This window comes from Cololabis saira, chromosome 19 (genome assembly GCF_033807715.1).
Source record: "Cololabis saira isolate AMF1-May2022 chromosome 19, fColSai1.1, whole genome shotgun sequence".
NCBI classification, from domain to species: Eukaryota; Metazoa; Chordata; class Actinopteri; order Beloniformes; family Belonidae; genus Cololabis; species Cololabis saira.
The window spans coordinates 3900400-3916572 of record NC_084605.1 but is presented as its reverse complement, the minus strand read 5'-3'; the positions used below and the strand labels follow the sequence as shown (position 1 = coordinate 3916572).

Here is a 16173-nt window from a genome sequence, read left to right as displayed (position 1 = left end):
CAGTTGTTGTAGTACTCATTATACTTTTACTAGAAACTAATACTTGCAGTTGTAGTACCAGTAGTACCGGTACTTGTAGTACCCGTAGTTGTAGTGCCACTAATTGTAATACCAGTACTTGTAGTACCAGTACTTGTAGTACCAGTGCTTGTAGTACCAGTACCTGTAGTACCAGTACTCTCCCCGTACCTGCAGCAGAGCGTGCGGTGCTATCTCCACCACCACGGCGTCGTCAGGGATCAGACGGAGTCCCTCCTGGAACAGAACCGGGCTCAGCAGGTTGTTGACGTGGTAGTCGGCCGAGCTGAACAGCGCCAGGGGAGATTTCCAGTCCGACTGGGGGATGCTGGTGCTGACCCAGCGGGCCGAACGCCGCCGGGGCTCCACGATCACCTGAACATGGTCACATGGTATGAAGTTATTTTAGTTATTGTGTCGACGTTTGGGGGAATACATACACAACAAATATCAAGCCTTTGTTTGTTTTACAGAAGAGAGCAGTACGGATCAGACATAAAAAGGAGGCAAGAGAACACACCAATGGAATCTTTATCAATGCAGGATTCATTAAACTTAAAGATATTGTTGAGTTACAGAGTTTATTAGTTATGTTCAAGGCAAAAAGCAGAATATTGCCTGAAAATATACATATACATATATATTATATATATACATATATAACGTTTTTTTGTGTTTAGTTGGTTGTTTTTTCTCGACATTTCGACTTTTTCTCGAAATTGTGACTTTTTTCTCATCATTTCGACTTTTTTCTTGACATTTCGACTTTACGACGGAGGAAGGAAAGAAATGAGCCAGAAAGAAAGAAAAATATGAGCCAGAAAGAAAGAAAGAAAGAAAGAAAGAAAGAAAGAAAGAAAGAAAGAAAGAAAGAAAGAAGGATAAATTCCCGTTGATACGTGTTTGTGTAACAAACATGGAGGATCTGAGTCATTCCAGGTTTGTAGTACAGGTGTAACTCATTTAATTGGTTTTTATTAATTCAATTTAATTGGTGTAGTTTAGTATTTAGTATCTTTTAGAGCAGTGTTTTGGCTCCAAAGACTGAATGTGGTGATAGATTTATAGTTACAAAGGTGGAGTTGAATTGGTATTTTTTTATCGTCATTTTTATCGTTATCGGGATAAATGCCAGAAATGATCGTGATACATTTTTTAGTCCATACCGCCCATCCCCAGCGGCGGCACCACCTACCTTCTTCAGAGCCGCCAGCAGCACCGGAGCGATGGACGACATGTAGTGGGAGTGGAAGGCCACGCCGGCGCTGCGGACCTCTTTGGCAAACACGCCCTGCTCCTTCAGCGTAGCCACGAAGCTGCTGACGGCGTCCTGGAGGAACAGGAACAGTCAGGGAACGGTAACAGCTGACGTATGAGACGTATGAGTAGGCAGTGAGTTCTGACCCGGGGCCCGGAGACGGTCACCGTGTCCTCAGCGTTGTGACAAGCTGGAACCACTCCCTTAGGACACTGGGCGATGCACTCCTGCCAGGTGAGACCTGAGAGTAATGAGAGTAAAAACACAGAAACCAGGAAAATGGATCAGAGAAACCAGGAAAAACAGACCAATGAAATTATGAAAAACAGACCTGAAAAAACTGAAAAACAGGACCAGAGACACCAGAATAATTAAAACCAGAAAAACCAGGAAACGGGAGCAGATGAACCAGGAAAAACTAACCAGAGAAACCAGGAGATTTTAAAACCAGAGAAAACATGAAAAACACACCAGAAAAAAACAGGAAAACAGACCAGAGAAACCAGAGTAATTAAAACCAGAGAAACCATGAAAAACTAACCAGAGAAATTAAGAAAAACAGACCGAGAAATTATGAAAAACAGACCAAAGAAATAATGAAAAACTAACCAGAAAAAGCAGGAAATAAGGACCAAAGAACTCAGGAAAAAGACCAGAGAAACCAGGGAAAACGGACCAAAGAAATTATGAAAAACTAACCAGAGAAACCAGGAAATAAGGACCAAAGAACTCAGGAAAAAGACCAGAGAAACCAGGAAAATCCCACAAAAGAAATTATGAAATACAGACCAGAAAAACCAGGAAAAACAGACAAAAGAAATTGTGAAAAAAATACCGGAAAAATAGGACCAGACACACCAGAATAATTAAAACCAGAGAAACCAGGAAACTGGACCAGATGAACCAGGAAAAACAGACAAGAAGAAACAGGAGAAATTAAAACTAGAGAAAACATGAAAAACACACCAGAAAAAACAGGAAAACAGACCAGAGAAACTAGAGTAATTAAAACCAGAGAAACCAGGAAAAACAGACCAGAGAAATTATGAAAAACAGACCAGAGCAACTAGGAGAATTAAAACCAGAGAAACCAGAAGAAAAGAAACAAGAGAAACTGAACCAGAGGACCCAGGAAAAACAGACCAAAGAAATTATGAAAAACAGACCGGAGAGACCGGGAGAACAGAAAACAGAGCCACCAGAGACACCTGCAGGACGGCGGGACGGCAGTCCTCCTTACCGACGGCGGCCATGCCTCCGGGGGGAAGGCTGGCCTCCTTGATGCAGAGGCCTCTCCAGTAGGCGGCCAGGATGGCCTCGGCGTGGCTCAGCGAGCCGTCGGCGTAGCCGCAGGCCAGCTCGCCCACCGAGTGGCCGATGATGCCGTCCGGCTGCAGCCCCATCCGGGTCAGCAGGTCGATCAGGGCGATCTGGGGCGGAGGGGGGGAGGAAAAAGTCCAAATGTTGAGGAAAAAAGTTGAAATGTCGAGAAAAAAGTTGCAATTTCAAGAAAAAAATCGAAATGTCGAGATTAATGTTGAAGTATAATTTTGAGGAAAAAGTCGAAAATGTCGAGAAAAAAGTTGCAATTTCGAGGAAAAAGTCGAAATGTTGAGAAAAAAGTTGAAATGTTGAGAAAAAAGTCGCAATTTCGAGAAAAAAATCGAAATGTCGAGAAAAAAGTCGAAATGTTGAGAAAAAAGTCGAAATGTCGAGAAAAAAGTCGCAATTTCGAGAAAAAAAATCGAAATGTCGAGAAAAAAGTTGAAATGTTGAGAAAAAAGTCGCAATTTCGAGAAAAAAATCGAAATGTCGAGAAAAAAGTCGAAATGTTGAGAAAAAAGTCGAAATGTCGAGAAAAAAGTCGCAATTTCGAGAAAAAAAATCGAAATGTCGAGAAAAAAGTCGAAATGTTGAGAAAAAAGTCGCAATTTCGAGAAAAAAGTCGAAATGTCAAGGAAAAAGTCGCAATTTCAAGAAAAAAAATCGAAATGTCGAGAAAAAAGTCGCAATTTCGAGAAAAAAGTCGAAATGTCGAGAAAAAAGTCGAAATGTCGAGAAAAAAGTCGAAATGTCGAGAAAAAGTCGAAATGTTGAGAAAAAATTTGCAATTTCGAGAAAAAAAACGAAATGTCGAGATTAATGTTGAAGTATAATTTCGAGGAAAAAGTCGAAATGTCGAGAAAAAACAGTCATGTTACATTTTAAGTTTGGGACTTTTCATAGTTTATTCATTTACTTTTATTTATTTATTCAATTTTAGTTGTTACATTTCTGGAAAAGAAAAAAGTAAAATCATACATGAGAGAAACTATTCAGTTTGTGTCTAAATATTTGTACTTGTCTGAAACTGAAGATCATAATGCAAACCTGACATTTACTTTTAGTTCAGTTTGTGGAAAATGTTTGGCCTGGCTTTCTCTTTAAAACTTAAACAGTTATAAATCATTACAAACTGGAACAATAGGGCAAACGCACAGCATTGTTTTGTATTTTGTGTTATTCAAATAAAATCATTTTTTTTCCAGTCATATGTTCCTCATTCAAGGTTGTTAAAAAAATACTGCTATAATATCGTGTATCGTATCGTTATCGTGACCTCAATATCGTGTATCGTTCCGTATCGTGATATTAGTGTATCGTTACACCCCTACTGGCGTCCCACACCGACCTCCCGCTAACCGCTGGGCTCACCTGTATGGCGGCGAGGCCCACGAAGGCGTGGACCGTGTCCTCAAACGTGTTCTCGTCGGCCTCCATGAGCAGCCGGGACACCACCAGGCCCGTGTCCCGCAGGGCCGAGTCCGAGCGCTGGACCGACTCCCGGAAGTCCGGCAGCTGCATGAGGCTGCGGCCCATCCCGGCCCACTGGGTGCCCATACCTGCGGAGACACGGCACAGACGCTCACACACCTGGGTTGTCCCCATCAGGATCTTTTAGTTCCCGATCACTTGAGTTTGAGAATCTGCCGATCCCAATTTTTCCCGATCCGATCACTATTTTTGGCTCCCGATACATTTCCGATACTTTTCCCCGATCAGAGAATATTATATTTGGCAATGAATTAAGAAAAAAAAAAAAAAAAAAAGGGAGGACAAACTAAATTATCCCAAGTTTCTTTTATTGTCCACTGGAGAACATCATGGACATATATTTTGGTAATTAATTAAGTAAAAAAGAAAAAAAGAGGACTAAAACTAAATTAGCAATGAATTAAGTAAAAAAAAAAAAAAAAAAGGAGGCCTAAAACTAAATTATCCCAAGTTTCTTTTATTGTCCATTGTAGAACAACATGGACATTTATTTCAATAAAGCTTATCAGCTCTGGTGCCACAAAATGTAAAAACATGAAATTGTAAACTAAAACAAAAAGTGCAGAATAGTGCAATTACAAAAATAAATAAATTTAAATGCAAAAGTTTATATGAAGATGTAAATGTTTTTTATTATTATTTTTACTTTCATTTTATATACATGTTCGTACGGAAGAGTATTAGGGCCACTTAAAAAAAATAAAAAGAATTCTGAGAAAAAAGTCAGAATTCTGACTTTAATCTCAGAATTCTGAGAAAAAAGTCAGAATTCTAGGCCACTAAAAAAAAATAATAATAATTCTGAGAAAAAAGTCAGAATTCTGAGAAAAAAGTCAGAATCCATTCATTATCTTACCCGCTTTATCCCTTGCGGGGGTCACGGGGGTCTGCTGGAGCCTATCCCAGCTCATTTCAGGTGAGAGGCAGGTACACCCTGGACAGGTCACCAGTCCATCACAGGGCCACATATAGACACACAAACCATGCTCACAATCACACTCACGCTCACACCCACGGGCAATTTAGAATCACCAATTAACCTAATATGCATGTTTTTGGACTGTGGGAGGAAGCCGGAGTACCCGGAGAAAACCCACGCAAGCACGGGGAGAACATGCAAACTCCACACAGAAAGGCCCCTGCCGGGCCTGGGAGTCGAACCGGGGACCTTCTTGCTGTGAGGCAACACAGCAAGACTGTGTTCTGACTTTTTTCTCAGAATTCTGAGATTAAAGTCAGAATTCTGACTTTTTTCTCAGAATTCTGACTTTTTTCTCAGAATTATTATTATTTTTTTTTTAGTGGCCTAGAATTCTGACTTTTTTCTCAGAATTCTGAGATTAAAGTCAGAATTCTGACTTTTTTCTCAGAATTCTGAGATTAAAGTCAGAATTCTGACTTTTTTCTCAGAATTCTTTTTTTTTAAGTGGCCCTAATACTCTTCCGTATGTTCGAAATAAAAATTCAATTAAAAAGAAATAATTAAAAAAAATGAGGTAGTTGAATGACATCCAGTCAAACTCACAAACACAAGAAAATTAAAATAATTTTTGGCTTAACCTTAGTGCAACATTCTGAATGGCATGAAATGAATAGCAGCAGCTTAATGCAACATGAACATTTATAACATTTCACAATTCAAACATGTAAACCGTGTTAGTTTCGCTTACATCGTCACTTCCGGCTGCCGGCATTAATCTCGACATTTCGATTTTTTTCTCAAAATTGCGACTTTTTTCTCGACATTTCGACTTTTTCCTCGAAATTGTACTTCAACATTAATCTCGACATTTCGACTTATATGAAATATATATAAAACGATTTAATATATATTAAAAACATTAATAACTAGGTATGTCCCGATACTTTTTTGGCCGATACTGATGTTTTGAAAATGCCGTGATCGGGCCCGATCGATCAGGACAACACTATCACACACGTGGACCGGGTCTGGAGGAATCCGGCAGAAGAGCACGGTGGTGGAGGAGTCATGGTCTGGACCTGGACCTGGTCTCGGGAAGACCGGGTCACGTGACCGGACAGGGCGTCTACAGGTCGGACCGAGGTCAATTTAAGACTTTTTAATGCCATTTTCAAACTAAATTTAAGATCAAAAAGACGAGTCACTAAGAAATCCAGCGCTGAGGTCGAGGTTGCCAGATCTGACAGGTTCCAGCCCAAACGTGATTTAAAACACACCGAAAAACCAGCCCGAATCAGACATTCTCTAGGTTAAAACTGTCAGTTATTAAATGCTAGATAGATTTCAAGTCATCAGCAAATGAAGCCAAAAAAAGTTCAGGCTCCAGACAAAGACTACAATTAAATAAATAAATTACCTGTGAATGTATTGTGTAAGTTTCTACTTTTCTCTGCCATAATGGAAACCTTTTTGTTACTATTTAGTAAACTTTTCCCTTTTCAAAGTGTAAGAAAACTTTTTAATGATGATGCCGTAATGGCAACTTTCATGTTGATAATTTCTCCTGAATATTTAGTAAAAACCAGGAAAAGCAGCCCAAATATATATTTTCCAACCTGGCAAAACAGACTTAGAACCAGGAGCCAGGAGATTCTCCTCAAACCGCTTAAATAAACTTTTTAAAGATGACTGGATACATTACCTCTAAAATGAAGATCCTTAGATTGAGATTTAAGACAAATTAAGACATTTAAAAGGCCTTATTTTAGCAAAAATTACTTTTTGAAAAAAAGGACCGTAGCACCCTATAATGTAATAATTTCCTGAAAAAGTAATAAAATTTGCACTGAACTCAATCAAAAATGTAATAAAACCCAATAATGTAATAAAATATCCTGACGGATATTGTAATAACATTTTTACCGATAATGTAATACCTTATTACGTTATTGGGAATTTATTACATGGTACTCAAAGTCTGCAATTTAACCCAATAAATCGTTGGCCAACCAAAAGGTAACCACATAAGAATTTTACCTAACAATCAGCAGGAGGTGGAACCAAAACAACATAATGCTGGGAAATTAAAACATGCTCATTTTTTTATGTTCAATAAATATTTTCTACCTTGTAATTTTGTAAATGATTTTTTTCTTTGAAAAGCATGCCTAAATCAAATTTATTTGATTTATGCAATGGTGAAAAAATTGGCAAAATAAATGAAAAACTGCGAAGAACCATGTTCGGTATTGTGTTTATTATTATTTTCGGTTTCGGCCACAAATTTTCATTTCGGTGCATCACTAACAACGATGAAACAGAGCGGTTTTCTCCTCCTCACCTGACGGCGGCGGGAACTCACCTGAGCAGACGTACCAGAGCGGCCGGGCGGCCGCCTGCACCTGCAGCACCTCAGTGACGTCGGCCTGCGCGCCCAGCACGGCGAAGCCCCGGTAGGGCATGGCGGCGGGCGGCGCCCCCGCCACGCCGTTCAGCAGGGACAGGAATCCGTCGTCCGCCGCGTGCTCCCTGCCCTTCTGCAGGACGGCCCGCACCGCCGCCTCCGTGCGGCCGCAGGCCTTGAGGATTCTGGGTAACGTCCTCGGCGCGCTGCCGTCGTGAGCAGCCGTCGCCGCGTCGCCCGGCCGGAGGATGACGTGGACGTTGGAGCCTCCGAACCCGAAGGAGTTGATCCCCACGATGCCGCCCCGGACCGGGGTGGGCCGGTCCACCACCTGGACCCGGCCGTCCGTCAGGGCCGGGATGTCGGGGTTGGGACTGTGGAAGTGCAGGTTGGGGGCCCAGACCCGGCGCTCCAGGGACAGGACCACCTGGGGGGACACGGGCCGGAGGTTGGACACTAGGAATGGGTGATATTTTACCGTTCACGATAAACCGTCAAAAAAATTCCCCACGGTAAGAATTCGTCATCTCGCTGTAAAAACGATAAATTCCCGTTGATGACGTTTTTGTGTGAAGCTGATTTATGGTTCTGTTTAAATCCGCGCACAACGTATGTGAAAGCATGTCCCCCCTGTTCCCAGTGGAAATTCCGCCCTTGCGCCTCACAGCGTTTTATTTTCACTCGCTTTATTTTATACTATTTATATACTATTTATACTTTTACTGTGACCACCAAATAATGTGGTTTTCCTGTCCTCCACCTCATCCACAACATCTCCATCTCAGTCTCCGTTAAATTTAGTGGCACGGTGGCTCCACACGTCTCATTCATTCTGACGCCAAACGGGCTGCAGGAAGCCGCTGTGCATGCTCAGCAGGCTAATTTATATGCAAATACTACTTTGCATTGCCCTTTTAAGGTATGAAGTGGGCGCGTAGAGGGCGGGATATGAGGCGGATTCACCTGCGCAACCTTCCAGCTGGACTGTGATTTATAAAGAGAACATTGCGTGCACACGGTTTTATAAATCCAGATTTTTTTTTTGCGCCCGCCTGAAGGGAGAAAAAATGTTTTTGTGTCCTGAAATGCCCTGAATTCCCAAAACACAGCCTGCACCTGCTGTTTGTTAACAAATGTAGCTGTGATGTGTGGCTTGTTCACACGGGGCTGGGTTCCCGTGGGAAGCGACTTGGAGTGGGAGCTCGCGTAGGGGTGAAGGGGCCTTTTCCCGCCCCCACCAGCTAGGAAAGTTATAAAGACGGGACAGCCGGAACTTCGGGTCAGAGTCAGCTGTGGGTCTAGTGCAGCCCCCGGGTCTGGCGCTCAGAAGGCGCGCCGATTTTTTCCAGTGTCCAGCCGCGGTACTGCAACCAAAAATCCCATGTGGCCCAGAAAGCTTTTTTCCCATAGACCGCAATAATAAAAGAGAAGCCTCTAAAACTGTTCACAGGAACCTCCAGCTGTAATCACCGGCAATTACTAATCTTTGTATTCTATATTTTTAAGTCATGGACTTTATATCCGTCAAAAATGTTTTATAACGGCCAGAAAAGTCAAAGAAAAGTCTCTTTCTGGGCGTGACGTCACGGCTGACGTCACAGCCGTGTCCGTGCATTCCACGGATGGATTATATTAATATATATTATGTAATTATATTATAATAATATATGTAATACTATACATGTAATAATATACATTAATTAATATATTATATTAATACATATTATATTAATATTCGCTGCATTGCCCCGGGGCATGATGGGAGGCCCCAGAGCATCATGGGAGGTGACTCAACTGCGCATGCTCTATGGGCCGCATAACGCGGAAGTAAACCCGGAAGTCAGAGATTTTTCCGGCGTATGCGCCGCTGAGCAAAATGCATTGAAATGAATGGGCGGCCATTTTTGATGTCCCATCCAGTTTTATAATAGATCCATGGTCTAGTGCACGACGCCCAGCAGGTTTCCGGCTACTCTGCCAGGACTGTCCGGCTCTCCAGTCCTTCTGTGTTGAGGTAAGAGTTATCAAGGCCTAGCCCTGTGTAATTGTCTGTTGATTTGCCTTTTGCGGGGGATAACTTGACACAGGGTTATCCTAGCAAAGAGCAATTGTGTGTGAGTCTTTTTGTGTGCACTGCTTGCTAATAAATGTATTCATAATAGCAAAAGCGAGTGTGTGTGTGATTCATTTTTGCGCAGCCGACCACTCTCGAACCCTAAGTGAGATTCTCTCAAAACACCGCCATTTTCGGCTTTTGGGTGTACGTGCACTTTGAGTATGAATCCTACGCACTCCTTTATAAATGAGGCCCCAGAGCAGTCAGGCGATGGTAGTTAGCAGACTGAATAAGTCAAGGACCGGAAGACAAGACGGTGGACCGGAAGACGAGCCATCTGCACTCACCTTGGCCAGCGCCGCCAGGCCCGAGGCCGGTTCTGGATGACCCATGTTGGACTTGGTGGACCCGATGAGCAGCGGCTCTCGCTTGGACTGACAGAAGACGCCAACGATCCCGTTGACCTCCTGCGGGTCCCCCACCTGGGGACAGAGTCAGAGACGGGGGACGGGTCAGGAGTCTCCACGCTGGACCAGAACCAGCAGTGAGGATGTGCTGATACCAATACCGACCTTGGTTCCGGTGCCGTGGGCCTCGATGTACTCCACCTGATCTGGAGACACGTTGGCCTCCTGGTACAAGGACCGGACCAGACGCTGCTGCATCTCACCTGAGGGGAACGTCACACCTGCAGGACCAGAACCAGAACCAGAACCAGGGGAGGTCAGACAGTGTTCTTCAAACTAGCGATGCACCGATTGTTCGGTAACCGAAATTGTTCGGTCGAAAATGGCAAAAAAACACTTTCGGTGTTCGATGGAATAAGTGGGAAAAAAAACGAACAATTAATAACGGCGTTGTAATGTAAGCAGGGGTTAATTTGTGCCGGATCCTGCCGGAACAGGATCCGGCACCTCTCGATTTTGCTCTGGAGAGGATATCTACAGTATGTTTCCGAGGTAAGTTATGCAACAAACAAAAAAGTTCCCGGGGGGGGAACGCACCCCCCCGAACGTGACCGATGTGTCTGAGCTGGAACTCCTTCTCCTCACCTTGATCTTTGTATCCGTCTGTGTTGTTTCCTGCGTTGAGCACCGTGGCGTAGACTCTCCTGGCCAGCGGCCGCCTCATCAGCAGCACCGCCACCGCCGCCTCAGACCGGCAGTATCCGTTTCCTGCTCCAAAACAGGTGCCGTGGTTAGCATTAGCTTTAGTGTAGGCAGGGTAGCAGGAGGAGACGAGCCCCCTAGTGGGGGTCGTCTAGATCAGGGGTCGGCAACACAAAATGTTGAAAGAGTCATATTGGACCAAACACACAAAAAACAAATATGTCTGGAGCCGCAAAAAATGAAGTCTTTTATAAGCCTTAGAATGAAGGCAAATGGCAAAAGGCAAAATGTCGAGAAAAAAGTCGAAATGTCGAGAAAAAGGTTGAAATGTCGAGAAAAAGGTTGAAATGCCGAAAGTCAAAATGTCGAGAAAAAAGTCGAAATGTCGAGATTAATGTTGAAGTACAATTTTGAGAAAAAAGTCGAAATGTTGAGAAAAAAGTCAAAATGTTGAGAAAAAGGTTGAAATGCCGAAAGTCAAAATGTCGAGAAAAAAGTTGAAATGTCGAGAAAAAAGTCGAAATGTCGAGAAAAAAGTCGAAATGTCGAGAAAAAGGTTGAAATGTTGAAAAAAAGTCACAATTTCGAGAAAAAAGTCGAAATGTCGAGAAAAAGGTTGAAATGTTGAAAAAAAGTCGAAATGTCGAGAAAAAAGTCGAAATGTCGAGAAAAGGGTCAAAATTTCGAGAAAAAAGTAATTGTCGAGAAAAAGGTCGAAATGTCGAGATTAATGTTGAAGTACAATTTTGAGAAAAAAGTCGAAATGTTGAGAAAAAAGTCGAAATGTCGAGAAAAAAGTCGAAATGACGAGAAAAAAGTCGAAATGTCGAGAAAAAGGTTGAAATGTCGAGAAAAAAAGTCGAAATTAAAAAGGAAACGAAACATGAAGAAAAGAAGAAAAAAAGGGAAAAAAATTGTCAAACATTTTTGAAAAAGCTCCAGGAGCCACTAGGGCGGCGCTAAAGAGTCACATGCAGCTCTAGAGCCGCAGGTTGCCGACCCCTGATCTAGATCTACAAACTCGGACTCGTACCTGACGAGTCGAAGGACTTGCAGGTGCCCTCCGGACTGAGCATGCCCAGCTTCATGAACTGCACTGAGGTGTTTGGCTTGAGCAGCAGGTTGACTCCGCCCACCAGCGCGGCGTCACAGTGGCCCTGGCGAATGGCGTGGAAGGCGTTTTCCAACGCCAGCAGGCTGGAGGAGCAGGCGGTGTCGATGGCGGTGCTGGGGCCTGGATAAGGAGCAGGCGTACGGCAGCGGTTAGGAAACCAGAACCACAACCAGGGGTAGGGATGCCCCGAGAACATTTTTTTCACACCAAGTACAAGTATTTGAATTTGTGTGAGTATCGATACGATACTTCTACCACAAAAATAACTATGCTAAAAATGCAATGACATGGAAGACTTGGAAGGTTTTATTTTCAACAGATAAATTCAATTCAATTTTATTTATATAGCGTCTAATACAACAGATGCTGTCTCCAGATGCTTTCCAGAGACCAGAACATAAACCCCTGAGTAGGAATGGGTGATATTTTACTGTTCACCATAAACCGTCAAAAAAATTCCCCACGGTAAGAATTTGTATCTCACGGTAAAAATGATAAATTCCTGTTGATGATGTTTTTGTGTAAAACTGATTTATAGTTCTGTGTTAAATCCACGCACAACGTACGTGAAGGAAGGAAGGAAGGAAGGAAGGAAGGAAGGAAGGAAGGAAGGAAACAAGGAAACAAGGAAAAGAGGAAGGAGAGAGCAGGAGGAAAGAAAGGAAGGAAGGAAACAAGGAAAAGAGGAAGGAGAGAGCAGGAGGAAAGAAGGAAGGAAGGAAGGAAGGAAGGAAGGAAGGAAGGAAGGAAGGAAGGAAGGAAACAAGGAAAAGAGGAAGGAGAGAGCAGGAGGAAAGAAAGGAAGGAAGGAAGGAAGGAAATGAGCCTGAAAGAAAGAAAGAAAGAAAGAAAGAAAGAAAGAAAGAAAGAAAGAAAGAAAGAAAGAAAGAAAGAAAGAAAGAAAGAAAGAAAGAAAGAAAGAAAGAAAGAAAGAAAGAAAGAAAGAAAGAAAGAAAGAAAGAAAGAAAGAAAGAAAGAAAGAAAGAAAGGATAAATTCCAGTTGATGACATTTTTGTGTAACAAACATGGAGGATCTGAGAGCGAGATAGATTTATAGTTGAAAAGGTGGAGTTGAAATTGGTATTTTTTTCATCGTTATCGGGATAAATGCCAGAAATTATCGTGATAAATCTTTTAGTCCATACCGCCCATTCCTAGTTCACATGTACCAAACGTTCCGATCTTTAGGGGGAAACGTTCCCTATTCCGGAACAACTGCTCCAAACGGGACAGGTGTGAAAGCTCTCTATGAGAGCAGTATCGGCCCCGATACCGATACCAGTATCGGGACATCCCTAACCAGGGGCCACGCCATCTCTGGTCCTGGAGCCGCGTCTACAAACCTTTGAAGTCGAAGAAGTAGGAGAGTCTGTTGGCCAGCATGGCGCGCTGGCAGCCGGTCATGCTGTAGCCCAGCAGCTCCTCGGGGTCCCGGCTGAACGCCTCGCCGGCCTCCGAGCCGCTCACGCCGATGTAGACGCCCGTCTTGCTGCCGCGCAGCGCGCTGGGGCTCAGTCCTGCAGAGAAACCAGAACTAGTGATGCACCGAATGTTCGGTAACCGAAATTGTTCGGCCAAAAATAGCAAGAAAACAGTTTCGAGGCACCTATTGTTATCTTGCGTGTTTTTTATTATTATTTTTTTTCATTTTCTGGCCAGATTTCGGTTCGCTACTCCTCCTACAGATTTCAGAGGACCCAGGCGCATCATATATCAAAACGTGCGGCTCGATCGGAAATAGTGTGCTATGACTTTTGGTGTTGAAATTCCCATTTTTCCCAAAGTTATTCCCAAAAAAAACGGCCAAAAAACCCCATTCAAAGTGGATGGGAAAAGGTAAAAAAAAAAGAAGCAAAAATTCAACCTTTTTCTGAGTCACCTAGCTTTCTCATACCTGCACGTAGAAATGTCATTCAAACTTCAAAACGGAGGAAAACTTCTCTTCTCTCCAAAACACCAAACAGTTTCCTCCTAAGATGTACACTTTTCAAAATATGAGCACTCAAGCGAGGACTGGAAATCACTTTTTCGTCAAATCTAGAGTGTGGAATGTCGGTCGGTAGAGTGTGAGAAACAGTTAAAAAATAACCCAAATATTTATTTGTAACTCGAACTCATGGCCAAACCGTAAAAAGGAGACAAATATTTTTTTGTCAGAATGTAGACATAGGTGTTGGGAATCATAAAATGTGACTTTGACAGGCGGGGTATGCACAAAATTTAAACAGGGGGGGGGGCTAGAGCGGCGCCAATACCTGTCTCAGTCCCCATTGACTGTAATGTAATCAAACGTTTTATTCAAAAGAATCTCACTCTGTATTCACACTGAGCTTACTCACTCATTTTAAGGAATATCTGAATAAAATTAAGATCGTCAGAATCTGCCGGCTTCTGTGTCTCTCACGATGTTTTCATTTTTTGGCTACGAGCTACGGCAGGGGTGTCAAATGTACGGCCCGTGGGCCGCATGCAGCCCGAGAGAGATTTCATGCGGCCCGCAACAAGTTTCCAACGCAAAAAAAAACGAAATGTTAATTTACTAAAAAGGAAGGCATAAATAATTGCCATGAATCGCAGCATATCCGATAATATATTTCTTCTACAAATCCATCGTTATTCCACAAAGAGAGCAGTTTTCTACATTTTTTTTAGTTTTCTAGAATGCGTTTGCCGATTTTATTTCTTTGTAGACGGTCGTTTATTTTTATTAACTGACTACTATTATATATTTTCGTAGGAAAAATATCACTGCTAAAAAAGATGATAGAAGATATTTATTCTGAGAATTTCAGTTTTGAATACGAGGATAGTGACAAAGTAAAACAGTTAAAAAAGAAGTGCTGACTTTTTCGGCACACTGGCGTAAATATCTGCGCAAATTTTAAAAAATAAATACACTTAATTGTACTGGAAAAATCTCTAAATCACAAAGAAACACTCTCGGATGTAATAAGAAAGATTTTACTTTTAATTAAATTTCCTATAAAAAAAGCAAAATATAAAAAAAAACATACTTGTTTCTGTTTATCTTTGTAAAATTATATTAAAAGTATCTTACATAATTTGAAAAAAAATGAGAAATTTCAAGAAAAGATCCTGAAGAAATATATTTTACATAATTAGAGTGTAAATAAAGTGCATATTTCCTTTAAAATTAACTAAACTGATAATGGATTAGATAACTAAGAATTTGAAAAAAAAATTTCGCACTGTTTTTGTTATTTTGAGCGTGCGTCCCGCAAGAAAAAAATTGGTCAAATCCGGCCTGCCAAGCAAAATGAGTTTGACACCCCTGAGCTACGGTTTTAATCACAAATCGGAGTGATTTGAGACCTTGTCAGAAGCCAAAATCTGGGTTTTTATTCACAGCCAAACCGGAAGGTTCTTAATGGAGGTTCTTGTTTCCGTGGCAACTGAAACAGCAGTCTGAACCGTGGAACCACTCCCTCCTGGCACCGCCCCCGGGCTGGGCCTCACCTCCGTCCACGATGGCCTCGTAGGAGATCTCCAGCATCAGCCGCAGCTGCGGGTCCATGGTGTTGGCCTGCTTGGGGTGGACGCCGAAGAAGGAGGCGTCGAAGTGGCCGATGTCCTTCAGCTTCCCGTTCCTCCTCGGGAGCCCGTACAGACCTTCAGACGGGGGGAGAAGGTTCTCAGAGAGGTTCTCAGAGGAGTCCGGTGTGGACCGGTTCTGGTCGTGTGCGGGGCCTCACCTGGCTTCCACCGCCGGTCGTCCTCCGTCACCATGTCCACACTGTTGATGAGGTTCTCCCAGAACTCCTCCAGGTTGTTGGACTCCGGCAGGCGGCCCGATATCCCGGCGATGACGATCTCGTCCATCTCGAGTCACTGTGAAGACAGAGAGGATGAACCGGAGCACCCGGACCAGAACCAGGTCGGTTCTGCAGACCACATGGATCCGAGCGAGTAAAACATCCCATCATCTGCATACAGGCGGAAGTTAGAGTTTGAGATATTTCAATCAACCGCTAACCGTCTGCTCACACTATACGTTTGAAGGGAGAAAAATAAATTTTGTGTCCTGAAATGCCCTGGATTCCCAAAACACAGCTTTAATCAGCCATGCACCTGCTGTTTATTATAACAAATGTAAACTGTGAGAGTTCACACGGGATTTTGCTCCCATGTGAGGCGAGACTTATTTTGAGAACTTGCGGGCGGGGGGAGTTGAATGGGCCCTTTCCCACCCCCCTCCGCAAGGTGCTGAGTAAAAAGGTATAAAGACGCGACAGCCGGAAGTCCGGGTCAGAGTCAGCTGCGGGTCTAGTGCACGGACGCCCAGCGGGTTTTTTTGGCCTACTCTGCCAGGACTGTTCGGCTCTCCAGTCTCTTGTGTCGAGGTAAGAGTATAAAGCCTTGGCCCTGTGTAATTGTGTGTGCGTAATTTTGCTCTGCCATTTGTGGGGGATAACTTGACACCTTGTCCTAGCAAAAAGAGTAATTGTGTGTGTGTCCT

The 16173-nt window shown here is 43.0% G+C and overlaps 1 protein-coding gene across 2 annotated transcripts in view; it reads right to left on the bottom strand.

The window, feature by feature from the left end:
- The window catches only part of LOC133419447 (fatty acid synthase-like), an 81244-nt gene that overhangs the window by 42514 nt on the left and 22557 nt on the right, over positions 1–16173 (bottom strand). For both annotated transcript variants that reach the window (XM_061708637.1, XM_061708636.1), the window contains exons 2-14: positions 15410–15545; positions 15174–15326; positions 13040–13213; positions 11615–11815; positions 10525–10647; positions 10045–10160; positions 9820–9954; positions 7375–7843; positions 3971–4158; positions 2517–2706; positions 1423–1517; positions 1214–1348; positions 190–393 (exon numbers count right to left, since the gene is read on the bottom strand). In XM_061708637.1, the coding sequence (XP_061564621.1) occupies positions 190–393; positions 1214–1348; positions 1423–1517; positions 2517–2706; positions 3971–4158; positions 7375–7843; positions 9820–9954; positions 10045–10160; positions 10525–10647; positions 11615–11815; positions 13040–13213; positions 15174–15326; positions 15410–15536 (2310 nt within the window). In that variant the 5' untranslated portion in view covers positions 15537–15545. The remainder of the gene's footprint in view (positions 1–189; positions 394–1213; positions 1349–1422; positions 1518–2516; positions 2707–3970; positions 4159–7374; positions 7844–9819; positions 9955–10044; positions 10161–10524; positions 10648–11614; positions 11816–13039; positions 13214–15173; positions 15327–15409; positions 15546–16173) is intronic.